Source organism: Camarhynchus parvulus, chromosome 2 (assembly GCF_901933205.1).
Source record: "Camarhynchus parvulus chromosome 2, STF_HiC, whole genome shotgun sequence".
NCBI classification, from domain to species: domain Eukaryota; kingdom Metazoa; phylum Chordata; class Aves; order Passeriformes; family Thraupidae; genus Camarhynchus; species Camarhynchus parvulus.
This window is the reverse complement of record NC_044572.1, coordinates 87,040,704-87,053,938: the sequence shown is the minus strand read 5'-3', so window position 1 is coordinate 87,053,938 and position 13,235 is coordinate 87,040,704. Positions and strand designations below refer to the sequence as shown.

The 13,235-nt window shown below is 37.0% G+C and overlaps 1 protein-coding gene across 1 annotated transcript in view; it reads left to right on the top strand.

Annotated features, from left to right (window-relative positions):
- Window positions 1-13,235, top strand: part of MOCOS (molybdenum cofactor sulfurase) — a 206,378-nt gene that overhangs the window by 28,456 nt on the left and 164,687 nt on the right. The window contains exon 3 of the mRNA XM_030971831.1: window positions 993-1,059. Within this exon, the coding sequence (XP_030827691.1) occupies window positions 993-1,059 (67 nt within the window). The remainder of the gene's footprint in view (window positions 1-992; window positions 1,060-13,235) is intronic.

The following is a 13,235-nucleotide window of genomic DNA, read 5'->3' as shown; positions in this document are numbered from 1 at the left end:
GCTATCTAAGGATAATATAGGAAAAGTTAATTTAACAAAGACAAATGTGAATGAAGGGTGAGTTTGACTTGCAGCTTTTTTATTTTCTTGGTGACAATCCACAGACCTAAAGAACTGCAGTTTAGCTGTTGCATGTGTAAATGAGGGAAAGTAAAATAAGTAAGAGATAGTGTCACTTCTAAATTGAAAATATTTGAATTGGAAATTACAGAAATGCAACATCAGACATGAAAAGTCTGAGTTTTGGATTTGAGCTCCAAAGTTATTATTTTCAACACCTTCACTCAACAACTTTAAGTAGTGTAACTTTCAAATTTTGAAAAGAGTAGCTAATATTGGAGCCTACTGCAAACACTGTGTTAGTATAGCAACTTTTTCCTTATTCCCTTTCCAAACTGTTTTTACATGTTCTCTAAGTATTTGCTAATAGGAAAGTGTGCTGTGTGTGGCTGACTATTGCTTTAATCTTTTTTGCTCGAGAAGATAAAATCATACTGTCTTAATTGTTATATATGCTTGTGCTGAGCTGGGCTAAGGTGGCTACTAATTTTGCAATAAAATTTGTATTTCAATGAATTATTTGAATTTCAGACACTAAAAAACCAAGGATTAATTCTTCTATCCCATCATGATTGTCTGTTATCTCTAGATCCTGTCTTTTGCTTCTTACCTACTGCACAGGTATGTTTATGAATGTGCATTCTGTCTGTAGTTTTTCTAGTATGTTTGTGCATATGCAGTTTCATTTTCTTTTTAGGGGAACTGCCTAAATATTAGTAAGAGATCCAGCTGAAGTTTCTAGGTCTGTCATAATTGCTTTACCCTGTTGTATGTCCCTTCTCTTGCCTAAGGGGCTACAGGGAATTGCTGTGAAGTACACATTGAATCTTTATCATCTTTTGGGCTCTCTTGGTGTAATACTTTGATAAAAGAGAAATTTAATAGCAAAATTGTGATTAATGATTAATTTCTGTATCTCTATTGTCTCCTAGGCAACCCTCACAGTCAGAATATCAGCAGCAAGTTGACATATGACACAATCGAGCATGTTCGATACAGGTAGAATAATCTTTTTTTTCAGATGTTGTATGATGCACTTGATACTTTTCATTTTGGTTAGGCCTGCAATGTTTTGATGACTTTGATGTGATACCATTTTCTATGGGTCATCTGTAATGCCTAAAGGAAACACCTCACTCTTAAAACACAAGGTATTTGGATATGATCCACTCAAGTCTTGGATCATATCAATTCTTTTTCTCCCAGATGCCTAAATCCTCAAAGTCCTGTAGTTAATTTAGTGCTGTAATACAAGTCCTCAGTTTTAATTAAGATGTAGGACTTGGAATTTCAGAAGTGATTATTAGTAAGATGGTATGGTAAGATAGTAAGGTGGGACTAGATGCAAAGACATGTTAAAATTCAGATAAAATTAAATAGGGTGTAATGGCTTGTGAGAATTTGCAAAAAGCTTATGAGAATGTGTACATTGTTTTACAGCAGGTACTTATTTCCATTGGAGTAATAAAATACCTTTTAAAGCAGTTTTAGTATAACTTTTAAGAGTAAAAAGAAAAAAAGGTAAAATTGGTTGTTGGGGCTACTGGGTATGGGCAAGAAAATGAACTGAATCTCTAAACAAAGTATTCCTTTGAAAGCTCAGGATGGAGTGTGCTGAAGGTACACATCTTGCAATTGATTTGTCATGATTTACATCGTGATAAAATATACCACTTAGGCACTTGGTTATTGGTTTTAGTGATTTGTTTCAGAAAACTCTTGCTATTTTATAAAATACATTTTTATCACAGAATATGGATGCTTTGAGTTTATTTCCCTGCTTTTAATGACACACTTAAGGCAAGTAAAGAATGTAATGGATTCCTATTTTATCTTCTTCCTTGAAAGTAAATATTTCTCCAAAACACATCACAGAATTCAGATCAATAGTATTGTAGTGTTCATAGTTGTAATGAAGATAATCTGTTGCATACCTTTCAGCTGGATTTTCTTGGACTGTTTTTATGGGAGTGTAAAAAACTCAAGAATTTCTGGTTGGGTGCTGCTGCTGGCTGCAATCTGTTTCCCCCTTCCCATCACCAGCTTTCTGGAGAAAGCATTTCTTTTTGCTTCTGCCACAGCCCTCTCTTAATGCTGTGCAGGATGACAACCTATTAATGTATGGCCAAATGAAATGAAAGAGACTACCCATGAGGAGTAGCTGTCTTCAGAAGCAGACACTTATAGCCAGTTACAGCAATACCCACAGTCTGCAGAGTCTTTTGATCAGACCTGTGTGCTTACATGCAGAGTTAGCATTCTGATTTCCCTTTACTGAGTGCTGTTGCAATGTTGCTGTTTCACAGTTCTACTTGTGAAGGCACAGTAGGAAGTGCAACTGTTTTTAGAATAATTACTATTGTACTGTGTGTGCTTTGTTGTTAGAGAGTAAGGAAATAGGCTTTCACTGTGTAAAAACCTAGATCACTTGAAAACAACTTATATCTTCAGCGTGTTTTATTGTGGATGCTGCTTTAAAAGAGCTTGAGACTTTTTAAGGGCAGAATGGGAGATGACAAGAACATACTAGTGTTAGTATTGAGGGATTTTTTGTGTGTTTTGTTTTTTAAAAATGCCCTCTGCATCCGAGTGAACATTTTTTGATATTACACCTGATACAATTTTTCATCTGTCCCTAAAGAAATGCAGCCATTTTTAAACTCCCAATAAAAAATTTAAAAGCATAGTTGTCAAAAAGGCACAGTCATAAAAATTCAGGAAGAAAATGCCTCAAACCTACTGTCAATAAGTCAGCTATCCAAAATGCAATAAAAGTATATTAAAAATCTATACCTCTATGCCATTGCAGCTAATCAAAATAAGCAGTATGACAAGACAGGGAGACAGGCAGCTCTGTTCTGCATCACAGTGCATAGATTGGATTTCCTCAGTGAAATTCAGCAGGTAGTTTTAGAAATCTTAAAATTAGTTGCTAGCTTGTAATTTGCGCATTTGGCTTTTGGCACATGTTGCAGTCAGAAGTATAGTTTTTTTCAGTGTTTGACTCCAAGACAATGCTATTTTATTTTTTTAAATTATTTTTTAAATTTGATTTTCCAAAGTGATCGCACAATCAACTAATTAAAAATTACCACCAAACCTAATTTCAGATTTATATTTGCTGATATGGGTAACAGCAGCATTAGAATAGACTTTCCTAATCTGTCAGTGTACACCGTTCAATGGTACAAAGCTGAGGGATTTGGTTTTACCTTCATATCTGCTTGACAGAGAGAAACCATTCTTAGAATGTGGCTTTGCAATAGAATAACATAAATAATTACATAATTGAGTCAGTGGATGTTTTCTCTGATCTACAAAATTATAAAAAGATGCTTTACCTCTTAACCAATTCAAGTGCAATGAGATTAGAAATAACTATTTTATTCTTAAAAATATTGCTTCTCTTTTCTTAATGTGGACAACTGAGTGATTTTAAGCATTGTGCATACCTCAACATTAACCATGAGTGATGCTGAAAAGAGGAAGCAAGAAATATAATAAACCTTACAGAAATGTATTAAATGTATGTGGCAAAAGGTTATAGATCCTTTTTTATTTCTTCGCTTATGGATGCATGGCACTGCCATTGCTCCACTTCCACACAGTTGGAGAGCAGGAGTACAATATCTCCTTATGATGCTGCAGTTAATGTAACTCAGAAATTCATTATACTGAGTGTTAAATAACCCTTTTCTCATATGCAAGCATTTAAAAATACTAGATTTCTGAATATTTTAACACATTGTCCTTGTGGGTCTTGCACTTGCAATATCAAATAGTGTAGCCATGTCTTGTAACTAGAACCAGACTGAAGTTTGAAATCTGTGGTAGGTTTAAGATATATAACAGGATACTTTTTCATGTATGCACAGTGTTGTAATAGAATTTTGATATTCATCCTTGAACTTTCAGGTCCTATGAAGTGTTAAGCTGAATCATACTTTGGGAATTCAAATATATATATTTTTAAAAAGGCCAGAAATTTCAGTTATGATTTTGGTACCAAGCATCTCTTAGACCGTGGCAATATGTATATTACAGAATTTTCTCACTGAAGCTAAAAGGGTTGGGCATTGAGCTAAATGGAATGAAGTTAAAATATAGAACCAAAACATGTATTTCTATAAGGGCTTCTCTCAAAATATGCTGTCTAAGTGAACTGTGAGAGGAGATTAATCAGTACATACAATCAAAACCAGGTACAGTGGACATGCACAAAACTACTGTAAATGGCTCAGTGTTTTAAAAATATATTTGATTCTGTGGTAAAACACACAGGTGGAACCAGATTTTGCTAAGGAAGCAGTGTCATAAGTGCTCTTTATAATTTCATGTGCATTGCATTTTTAGAGAGCGTTTCATGATAGCAAGATAGAACTTTACATTCCTTCTGCAAGCATCATACCTTGCTTATGAAATAAGCTTCCCTTCCAAGTCTTTTCTTTAAGTTAATGCATTTTGAAATAGTGTTTTGTTCAAGATAGGGATTTTTTTTTTAATTCCTGGGTTTAAGCAGTTCCATGTCTGAAAACAGTTATGTTGGAACTGAAACATACATGAAAATGGCTTGACCTTTCCTGCACAGTAAGAAGCAGTAGATACAGTATTTTCTTAGTATCGATTTGGTCTTTGCAAAGGTCATTGATGGGAGACCGTATGGATGAGTGACATCTGAGCGCTGCATCCTGTCCTCCTTAATGGCACCCATCAGCTTGAAAACCTTGTTTCCAGTCTAGGGTGGTTCAGCCCTTCTGCATGCTTCTTTTCGAGCACCATTTGCAATCACTGCTTTTCCTGATCCCACTGCTCAGTGGGACAGCTCTGAAGTACTACAGTCAGTGAAGTCCAGCAAAAGGTCACTGTGCTCACTGCAGTGACACTGTGCATGTAAATGAGAGAGGCATTAGAAGATAATTAGGAATAATGGATAGGTTTTTTGGAAGAGTTTAAGCAAAAGGGCTGATCTTTTCCTCGTGGTTCATGAAATTATTTAGGTGCGCAATTAAACAATCCCAGTGTGCCCCAGTGAGTGGCTGATGACCCCACTGTGGGCTCTGTCATGTGCTGAGTGACAGCACAGCAGGGGCTTTGGTGCAGATGCTTCTTGTTTTTCCCTCAGCCACACCTAGCCTTTTGTGCAAAGGACTCCATTTTATAAACAGCTGTTTCTATGAGTCAATCTATTACTTTTGGAGGGTTTACTCTTTGCAATCTTATGCAAGGTAGTAAAAAGCTTCTGGTCAGGGTAACACGTCATTTTTGAATGAGTTAGGAGACTGTTTTAAGAACAAGTAAAATCACTTTGTTTTACTTTGGAACTTTGCTCCTGGACTTTCAGCTCTATTTTAATAAATTCATTAATCATTAACTTGATGACCTGAAGCTTTAGAAAGGAATTTGCTAGTGCCTTCTGTTAGTCTTCTGGTAGTCAGCTTTATACTTTCATATATATGGAGAGTAGCAAATAAAATTGGTACATGCACTGTCATGCTCCCTGACTAATCTTTGTTGCATAAAGAGTCAAATCTGGAATTCTTCATTTATTGAAAGAAATAAATTCTTCAGTAAAATAAATTAAAAGCTGGAGGTCAAGATTGCTAGTTTATGAGCAAAAAGGATTAAATGCTTCTGGGAAATTCTGAGTTTTATTAGTATGGGTGGCTAGAATGTTTTGGATAGAGGTCTGAAAAAGACTGGATGCAACCTTTTTTTTTTTCTCATTCAGAAAAGAACCCCTCAGGACTCTGCTTTTATAATATGTTTGTGACAAAGCAGTTATGAAGACTAAGTTTAAATGAGATCTTTCTGTGCCATTGCTCTCTAGATAACATTCAGAGTAGGGAGAGTGGTACAGGCTTACTTGGATTCAGGCCACTGGTTTAGTTCACATTTTTTTTAAATGCACACAGTCTTGATGCATCCTCAGCTGCTTTTTTGGCAGGGACCCATGGCCTCTGTGCCCACGGGAGGTCTTTGAAAGGGCATGAGCTGATGAATGAGATAGTCCAACTGGAGCAAAACACTGAAAAAAATAGTGAAATTTCTCCAATGCAAATTCCTTTTTTTTTCATTTTATCAGTCTCTTTGTCTTTTTCAGGATTTATATGGAAGCTTTTTTTCCCCTCCCAAGGGTATGCAATACTTACAGAAGAAATGAAGTGTTCCTCCCTCTTCTGGGTTTGCAGCTGCTTTTCCTAGGAAGCTGCATTGTGAGACACCAGTGGGTGACTTTTCTGGTGACGTTTGTGTTGCCTTGGATGTTCAAGGAGCAGTGACATTGTCCTTCCTGGCTGCTGGGAACACTAGCAGTTCCTTTGCCAACTCCAGGGGAGCCTGACAACTTCATTAGTGGCTTACATGATTATTTGTATTTCCAGTAAGGCTTTTGGAAGACCAGATATTTAGCACAAATATAATTTACGCCATCCCCTGTGTGCACCTGTTGTGCTTGACAACTTTGTTTTGGCTTCAGTGCATTACTGTTTCTCAGCACAAGTTATGTACCATTGGAGAGGTGCTCTATCTGACTGAAGTCAAGAAATTTGGAAATCCATCTTTAATTATGTATGTTGTTCAAAATTCAGCTGGTTTTTTTCATGTCTAATTTTTTGAAGCCTATGGACACTTTCTGTTTTGCTCCATCTGAAACTGACTCAATGATCCTGGAGCACGAAGTGCATGACTGACAAATTTTAATTTGTGCTGTTCATACCTTATTGTCATATTTAAAATCATAACTTGGGGAAATACTAATTCATCTACTTTTTTAGAAACACAGAGATAATTTATTTCTGGCCCTTTTAAAATAGTCTCTAATAATCTTTCTGTGAAGTTAGCAAACCCAGTATTGAGCTCCATTTTGAATCTTATTCATTCTGCTTGCAAAGCAATATGAGTATTTCATTTATTGTTATAATTAAGCTGTTGAGGACACAATAAAGCATTCCCAAGGGCTTCCATGGTGCCTGCCATCTCTGTCTCAATCCATCTGAAATTCCTGGTATCATTGCTGCTGCAAGACAGTGTTTTGCACACATCCTTTATTTTCTATCTGAGCCCCGCCTTCCTGCACTTTTAACTAGCAGATTTGAGACCTTAAAAAGTCATCATTTGCACTATGAGTCTTTTCGCTTCTATTCAAAATTCTGGCTGCCTGTTCTGCCTCTACTTACTGTTCTGATCCTTAGTGATCAGGATTTTTAATACTTTAAACAGTGGTATCCACTGAAGTAGTTTTATTATAAAGTCCACCTAAGTGAATAGCTATTAGTGTTGCCTATGTTTTTATTATTATGAATAGGGGTTAATTCATTACTTACTATTTAAATTTTTGAGTATATATATTTTAACTACTGGTGAACTTTCATCTCCTCAATATACCAATGTATTCAGGATCTTCTGCTATTTTTTTCTCCAGAAGCAGATATGATGTGCAAGCAGTAGTAACTTTGAGGTAGATGCCTCTGCAGTGTTTGAATGATTTCCTCACATTTCTTTTTACTCTCATTTCTGATGTAACCTTAGAATTATCTTCTGCCCCTGATACATCAAGTGTAACTGTGGCTGTCTTCTCATCTGTGATAATGCCAGTTTGCTCTGTGCATTGTTCCAGACTATCTGTAGCTCATCTGGTCTTCTTATAGGCCAACATTTACTTTGTCAAATGATGGCACAAGCCTTCAGCTCCCTTTCTGTAATGAGCAGGTTGTTTACAGCAGCCGTGCTAGATGCCATAGTCCTAACACTGTTGGATTTTTTTGTCGTTTGTTTTTGGGGGTTTTTTTGTTTTGTTTGGTTTTTTTTTTATTTTGCTGCCCTCTCCAACGTGCTGTCTTGCTGAAATTCTCAGTTAATATCCCTTGTCTCTTAGCAGTTTCTTTCCTCCCCCCAGCACTGAGACTGCACCTGGCTGCAGGCAGGTGCCAGCTAGCTGTGTTAATTAAATGTGTAACAGGTTGTTGCGGAGGTCATGGCTGCCCTGATGAAAACTTTTCTGTGGCAAAAGTCAGACGGCTACACAGCTTCCAGGCTGCCCAGGGGATGTGTTAAACACCACAGGGAGCAGAGCCAGCAAAGCACTGCTGCAGCAGAAAATCTGAGGAGGAGGAAACTGCCACGGGCAGTGGCTGTCAAGGGGTGAGGGTGTGATATAACCCAACTGTTACAGTGTGAAGCAGGAATATAATCCCAGCCATTTTAACCTGGACAGGGATGAAATGAGTCTCTGTGTGCCCAGTAGGGGTTTTAGGGTATCAGGTTTTAGAACAGCCAGGTCAGAAACATATCCCAGCTGATATGGTTAAAGAGTATGGGAATGCATGTAACCTTCAGGATTTTGTGTTCATCTCCAGCTATTATAGAGTACTTTTCATCTACTGTTGTTGATCTTTCCCCATTATAAGGAACAGAATACTCCCTCTTACACTGGATCTTGAGAAACCAGTGTCCTTTTGTTCCTACACCCAAATTTTGTGTTGCTTATAGGCTTTTGTGCTCTGTTCCACTATTAACCCCTTCTGATGTATTTAAGTAGGGGAGACCTGTTTTCATAGGCTGAACAAGATATACTCCTCTAGATACTACTTCCAAAATGCAATTTTCATCCCCCATGCCAGTCTCAATGACTCTGTCTTTGGGCTTGATCCAAATTACCTTAATCTTTCTCAAGTACGTGACCATAATAGAATGGGGTTGTTGAAGTAAATCCTGCAGCCAGGCAATTGAGGGTTTGGTAACTGAGATGGAATAAAAGATTCTTGAAATGATGGTGTGACCTCAACAAGTATTCTGGGCACTATGAGAAGACCAAAAGTGTTGTAAAGCTTAGGAAATGGCATGAGTATTTCAAACAAATAGAGGAAATCAAGTGGCACAACAGATTTCCAGAGAGAAAGAAAGAACATCTTTCTGGGAATTCTTCTAGAGTGTAATAAATTTGTTGGAACATGAGCTTTCTTGTTTGTTTTTGTTATGAAACTTCATGCTAGGCTGGAAGTGATAATGTGGTCCATAAACTGGTTGATACTTACAACAATGGAGCAAAAATCAAAGAAGATTGTGAGATTTTGTACAGAGAGATTTTGTTTACGGGTACCACAATGACTTGAAGAGAAAATAATTTGATTAAACTTGATCACTTTAAGCATTCTGTTCTTTGAAGCTACATGCACTAACTTTAATTGGTAATTTGAAATAATAGCAAATAAGTACCTAAAACTCAGATAGAACTTTGTAGTGTATGCTGGCAGTATTAGTCAGTTCCTTCTAACTTTTATTATTCTATTGTTTCTCTGCTGATTGCATTGATTCAAGTTTCTTACCTGTTTTAAACTTTATTTCTAGTTTGAAGGTTGTAAGCAAAGATGGTGTCCTTGAAATTAAAGGCTCCCTTTAAGAAGCAGCATGAGTCAAGGTAAAATACAGGAATATGAAAGATAAACAAAGCAAGACTTTTAAGAGAACTATCTCCTTTATATTAAGGTTAATAACACTTAGTGAATCCAAGTTTAATTTGCTAGGTTTTATTAGTGTATTTGGTTTGTATCAAGGCAGAAGAAAATTGCATCATTGATATTATTGAGTGCCAGCTCAGTAACGTGTTGTGAATAATTTAGAATTTATTTCAAGCTTTTGGATGGTGAGACTGTTTAGAGGAGTTTGATGTACGTACTTTGGATTTTATGGAGACTCCTTAGTCTTGTAATGAATCCAGTGATCACAGGCAATGGTTCTCAAATGAGCTTTTCAACACTCAGGTTTTCTCAGCCATCCACTCACCACTTCTTTTAATTTGTCTGTTTTTATCTTTATAAAAGGGTTTAAAGTTTCAATACTTTTTTTTGCAAATACCTGTCATGTGATAAAAAGGAGATTTTAGACACATGAAACACTTTTTTGCAAAATCTGTTAGTGGTCACAGACCAGATATTTCTGACTTATGAGTAAACTGTGTATGAAAACAGTATTGCTTTACACGAAGGAAAAAAAATGAACACAAAACTACAAAAGGATGAAAGATATGAACAATATTGAAACTGACCTCTAGAATATAAGGCTGAGGCTTCTGTACTAACAAGGGAAGCACTCTGCAGCAGAGGTGTGAGGCACAATCCTAGTTACTTTTCCCCTGCTAAAAAAATTTTTGCTGACCTGTTGGTTCCAAAATCCTGGTGCCAAAATCCTATATGTTGTTGAATTCAGTCTTCTTTTAAGAGCGTGGCTCTCAGGTAAGCTGGGTGTGAAACTTCCAGTTCAATGACTGTCCAGTTAACTTGCAACAGGAGAGAGAGATCAGCCTGCCAGTATGAACTTGTCCCAAGATGCATACAATCTTGCTGTGAATTCATAAAAGCTGAAAGTTATTTTATTTCACACATATCTGTGTTCTTGTGAAAGGTGAAAACAAGAATCCAAAATGTTCTGTTAGACAATAGCTGCCTTGCACATCTTGCAGGGCTGTAAAGCCTTTAGTCCCACACCAATACACTGCAACCCCCAAAGTCCCCATGTGCAAGCTCACTGGTCCTTCCAAGGACCAAACAGCTGGCCACATATGTAAAACTTTATGCCAAAATACTTAATGTGAACTCCATCAATGTCCTGTACACTGTATAATGGTTCAGTAACATACTTGAGGAATGATTCCTTCCCTGCAAAAGGTATTTATGGACAGTTTTGATAATTTGATTTTTATCTGCAATCATGTAACAAGATGTTTACAATAATTGTTATTACAGCCCACCTTGTTAGTAATTTAGGTGTTACCATGCTTTGAAGCTGGAATGAGACCAGTTGATGGTCCTCTGAAGTGTTGTGGCCGAGACAGTGTATGAAGGCAGTGACTAGGCAGAGCCTAGGTTGAAACAGACCTTCTGACTCTTCTTGGTCATGTTCCAGCTATGTAAAGAGTACAAGCAGGTAATTTCTGCATTATTGTCCATGACTCCAGCACAAAATGCCTGTGCTTTTGATGAGCTCAGTGTGTTGCAGGTCAACTGAAAGGAGTTTGTAAATCTGTCAGCAGCAGCTTACCTCAGTCAAGGAAGTAACCTAAACAACCATGGTTCAATAATTCAGCTAACCAGACCTGCCTGAACCAAAATAGGTACGGGCAGTGCCTCTCCTCCTTCCTACTTGGCTGACAAAGTTGCTCAGATGAAGGAGGGAGGCCTCCAGCATTCCAGGAACACTTGTCAGCTGTCTTGAGTGGCTGTCATAGTAAATGGTATGCTCTTGCTTGTTTTAAGTCTCCTTCTCTGTCCTTTGGGTGGGGGAAAGTTCTGTGCTAACCTAACATATGTATTGTCTGAAGGCAGTGACAAGGGTAACTCTCTGTCCTTGCTGTATGGGACCTAGCCACAGCGATGAGTTAATGCTGCTTCATTTCTGAGAGGAAAATAAAATAAGCTGGTTTACTTTATAGGCACACATAGAAGCAAGATAGTTTTTCAATGCCTTGAGCCATACCTGTGAAAATTTAAAATCAAAGCTACGTCATGTAGCTCGCAGTAGAGGTCCAGATACAGATGACTTCATCTGAAAAACCATAGAACATTCACAATCTGCTGTGAGTTTATCTGACCATGTTTGCCTATTTAAACATCTAAATGGGATGGGATTGCCATAGCAAATAGTACTGGCATTTAGCTTTTCTAATGAACTTCAGAATGAGTTTGATGAAGTATGCTTTTCGTATAAATTGGAGTTAAGCTGCATTGTCAAAATGTGGTACTATAGGTGGCATTCTTAACAATGAAGTGCAAATGAAATTCTATCTGCTTTTAATTAAATAAGCACACACTCCACTGAATTTTGGAAATTTAATTCTCTTAATCTGAAGTCTCAGGCGCTGAACAACTATTATAATTTGAAAGATAGTGCTGATATATTTCAAAGCTGTTTATGTTCAGACAAAATACTCATGTTGTTTTCTTTGGTAAATTTCGGGCCCTTTTGATTTCCTCAGGTATTTCTTTTTCAATTGTGTGAAAAAGAGATTAAGTAAATTTCCCCCTGGTTGTAGCCCATGAAAATCAGAACTATAAACACTTGAGTATCAACAACAGGGCTAAAGCACCTGGTATCTGCTGCTGGAATCTGGAATACTGAGAAGGATTTTGCTTGTGGCTGCACCCTGTGGACAATGCAATGAAGTGTGTTGCTGTATATGAGGAATTCATGCCTGGCAATTCAGAGCTGTCACAGGCCTTGCTAAGTGGAAAGGGATTGATCACAAATTCTGGCTGGGCGCCCTGCCATTTTTAAACTCTATGGCCATGATAAGATGCTGGAAAGCCAGTCGGCTGAAGATGTTCCTATAGAAGGATCATAAGACTTGAAGGAGGGAGAGTTCCCTGACAAAGTCTTCTACAAGATGTAATAAATTCACACTTAGCAGCGCTAATTACTTCATTTTCAGTGTTGTGAGAAGGTGTGTACACCAAATTGAATAGGAAGGGAAAAAGAGGAAAAATAACTGTCAACATTCATGTAATACTGTGGTTTGAGTTACAAGTCTTTTAGAGAAATTAGTATGTGCTTCATCCTTTTCCTCTTTCTTGACTTTCAGTATCGTATGATTCACATTGCTCCAAACAAAAAACAAAGATGGATAGTGTCCTTTAAGGATAAGAAATACAATTTTATTTGGCAAGAGTACATGATAGAAAGTAAGGTCTAATTAATTAGCGAGTATGTAAAAAAGAGTTGCTGTTTCTTGAGTTTGGAATAGTCAAATTTGAATGTTCCACTGGAGGGTTTTTTTGCACACAAAGACCTGCATTCAAACTGTTTCAGAACCATTTATAAGAGGTAGCAATCTTTTTGAATATGTTTATATGTGGTTTATGTGTTTTGGAGTCATCTCGGTTTTATTTTCACAGCCTAAAGTATTTTTTCACCTCCATTATAAGTAATTTAAAACCAGCAGCATATATATATTTGATATGTCACTTGCTTGACTTTCATTTCAAGTCTAATTGACGTTTACTTGCAATGAATTTGAGCTATCAAATCTCTAAAACCACTACTGTAGCAGAATCACTCTGCCTTTAGGGTATACTTATATTTCTACATTAGCAGATTTGTGTTTTGTACCTATATAGTGAAATTCCCTGTATAAAACTCAAATAAAAGAAATGGAAATTAAACACTCTCTTTTTGTTCCCTCTTTC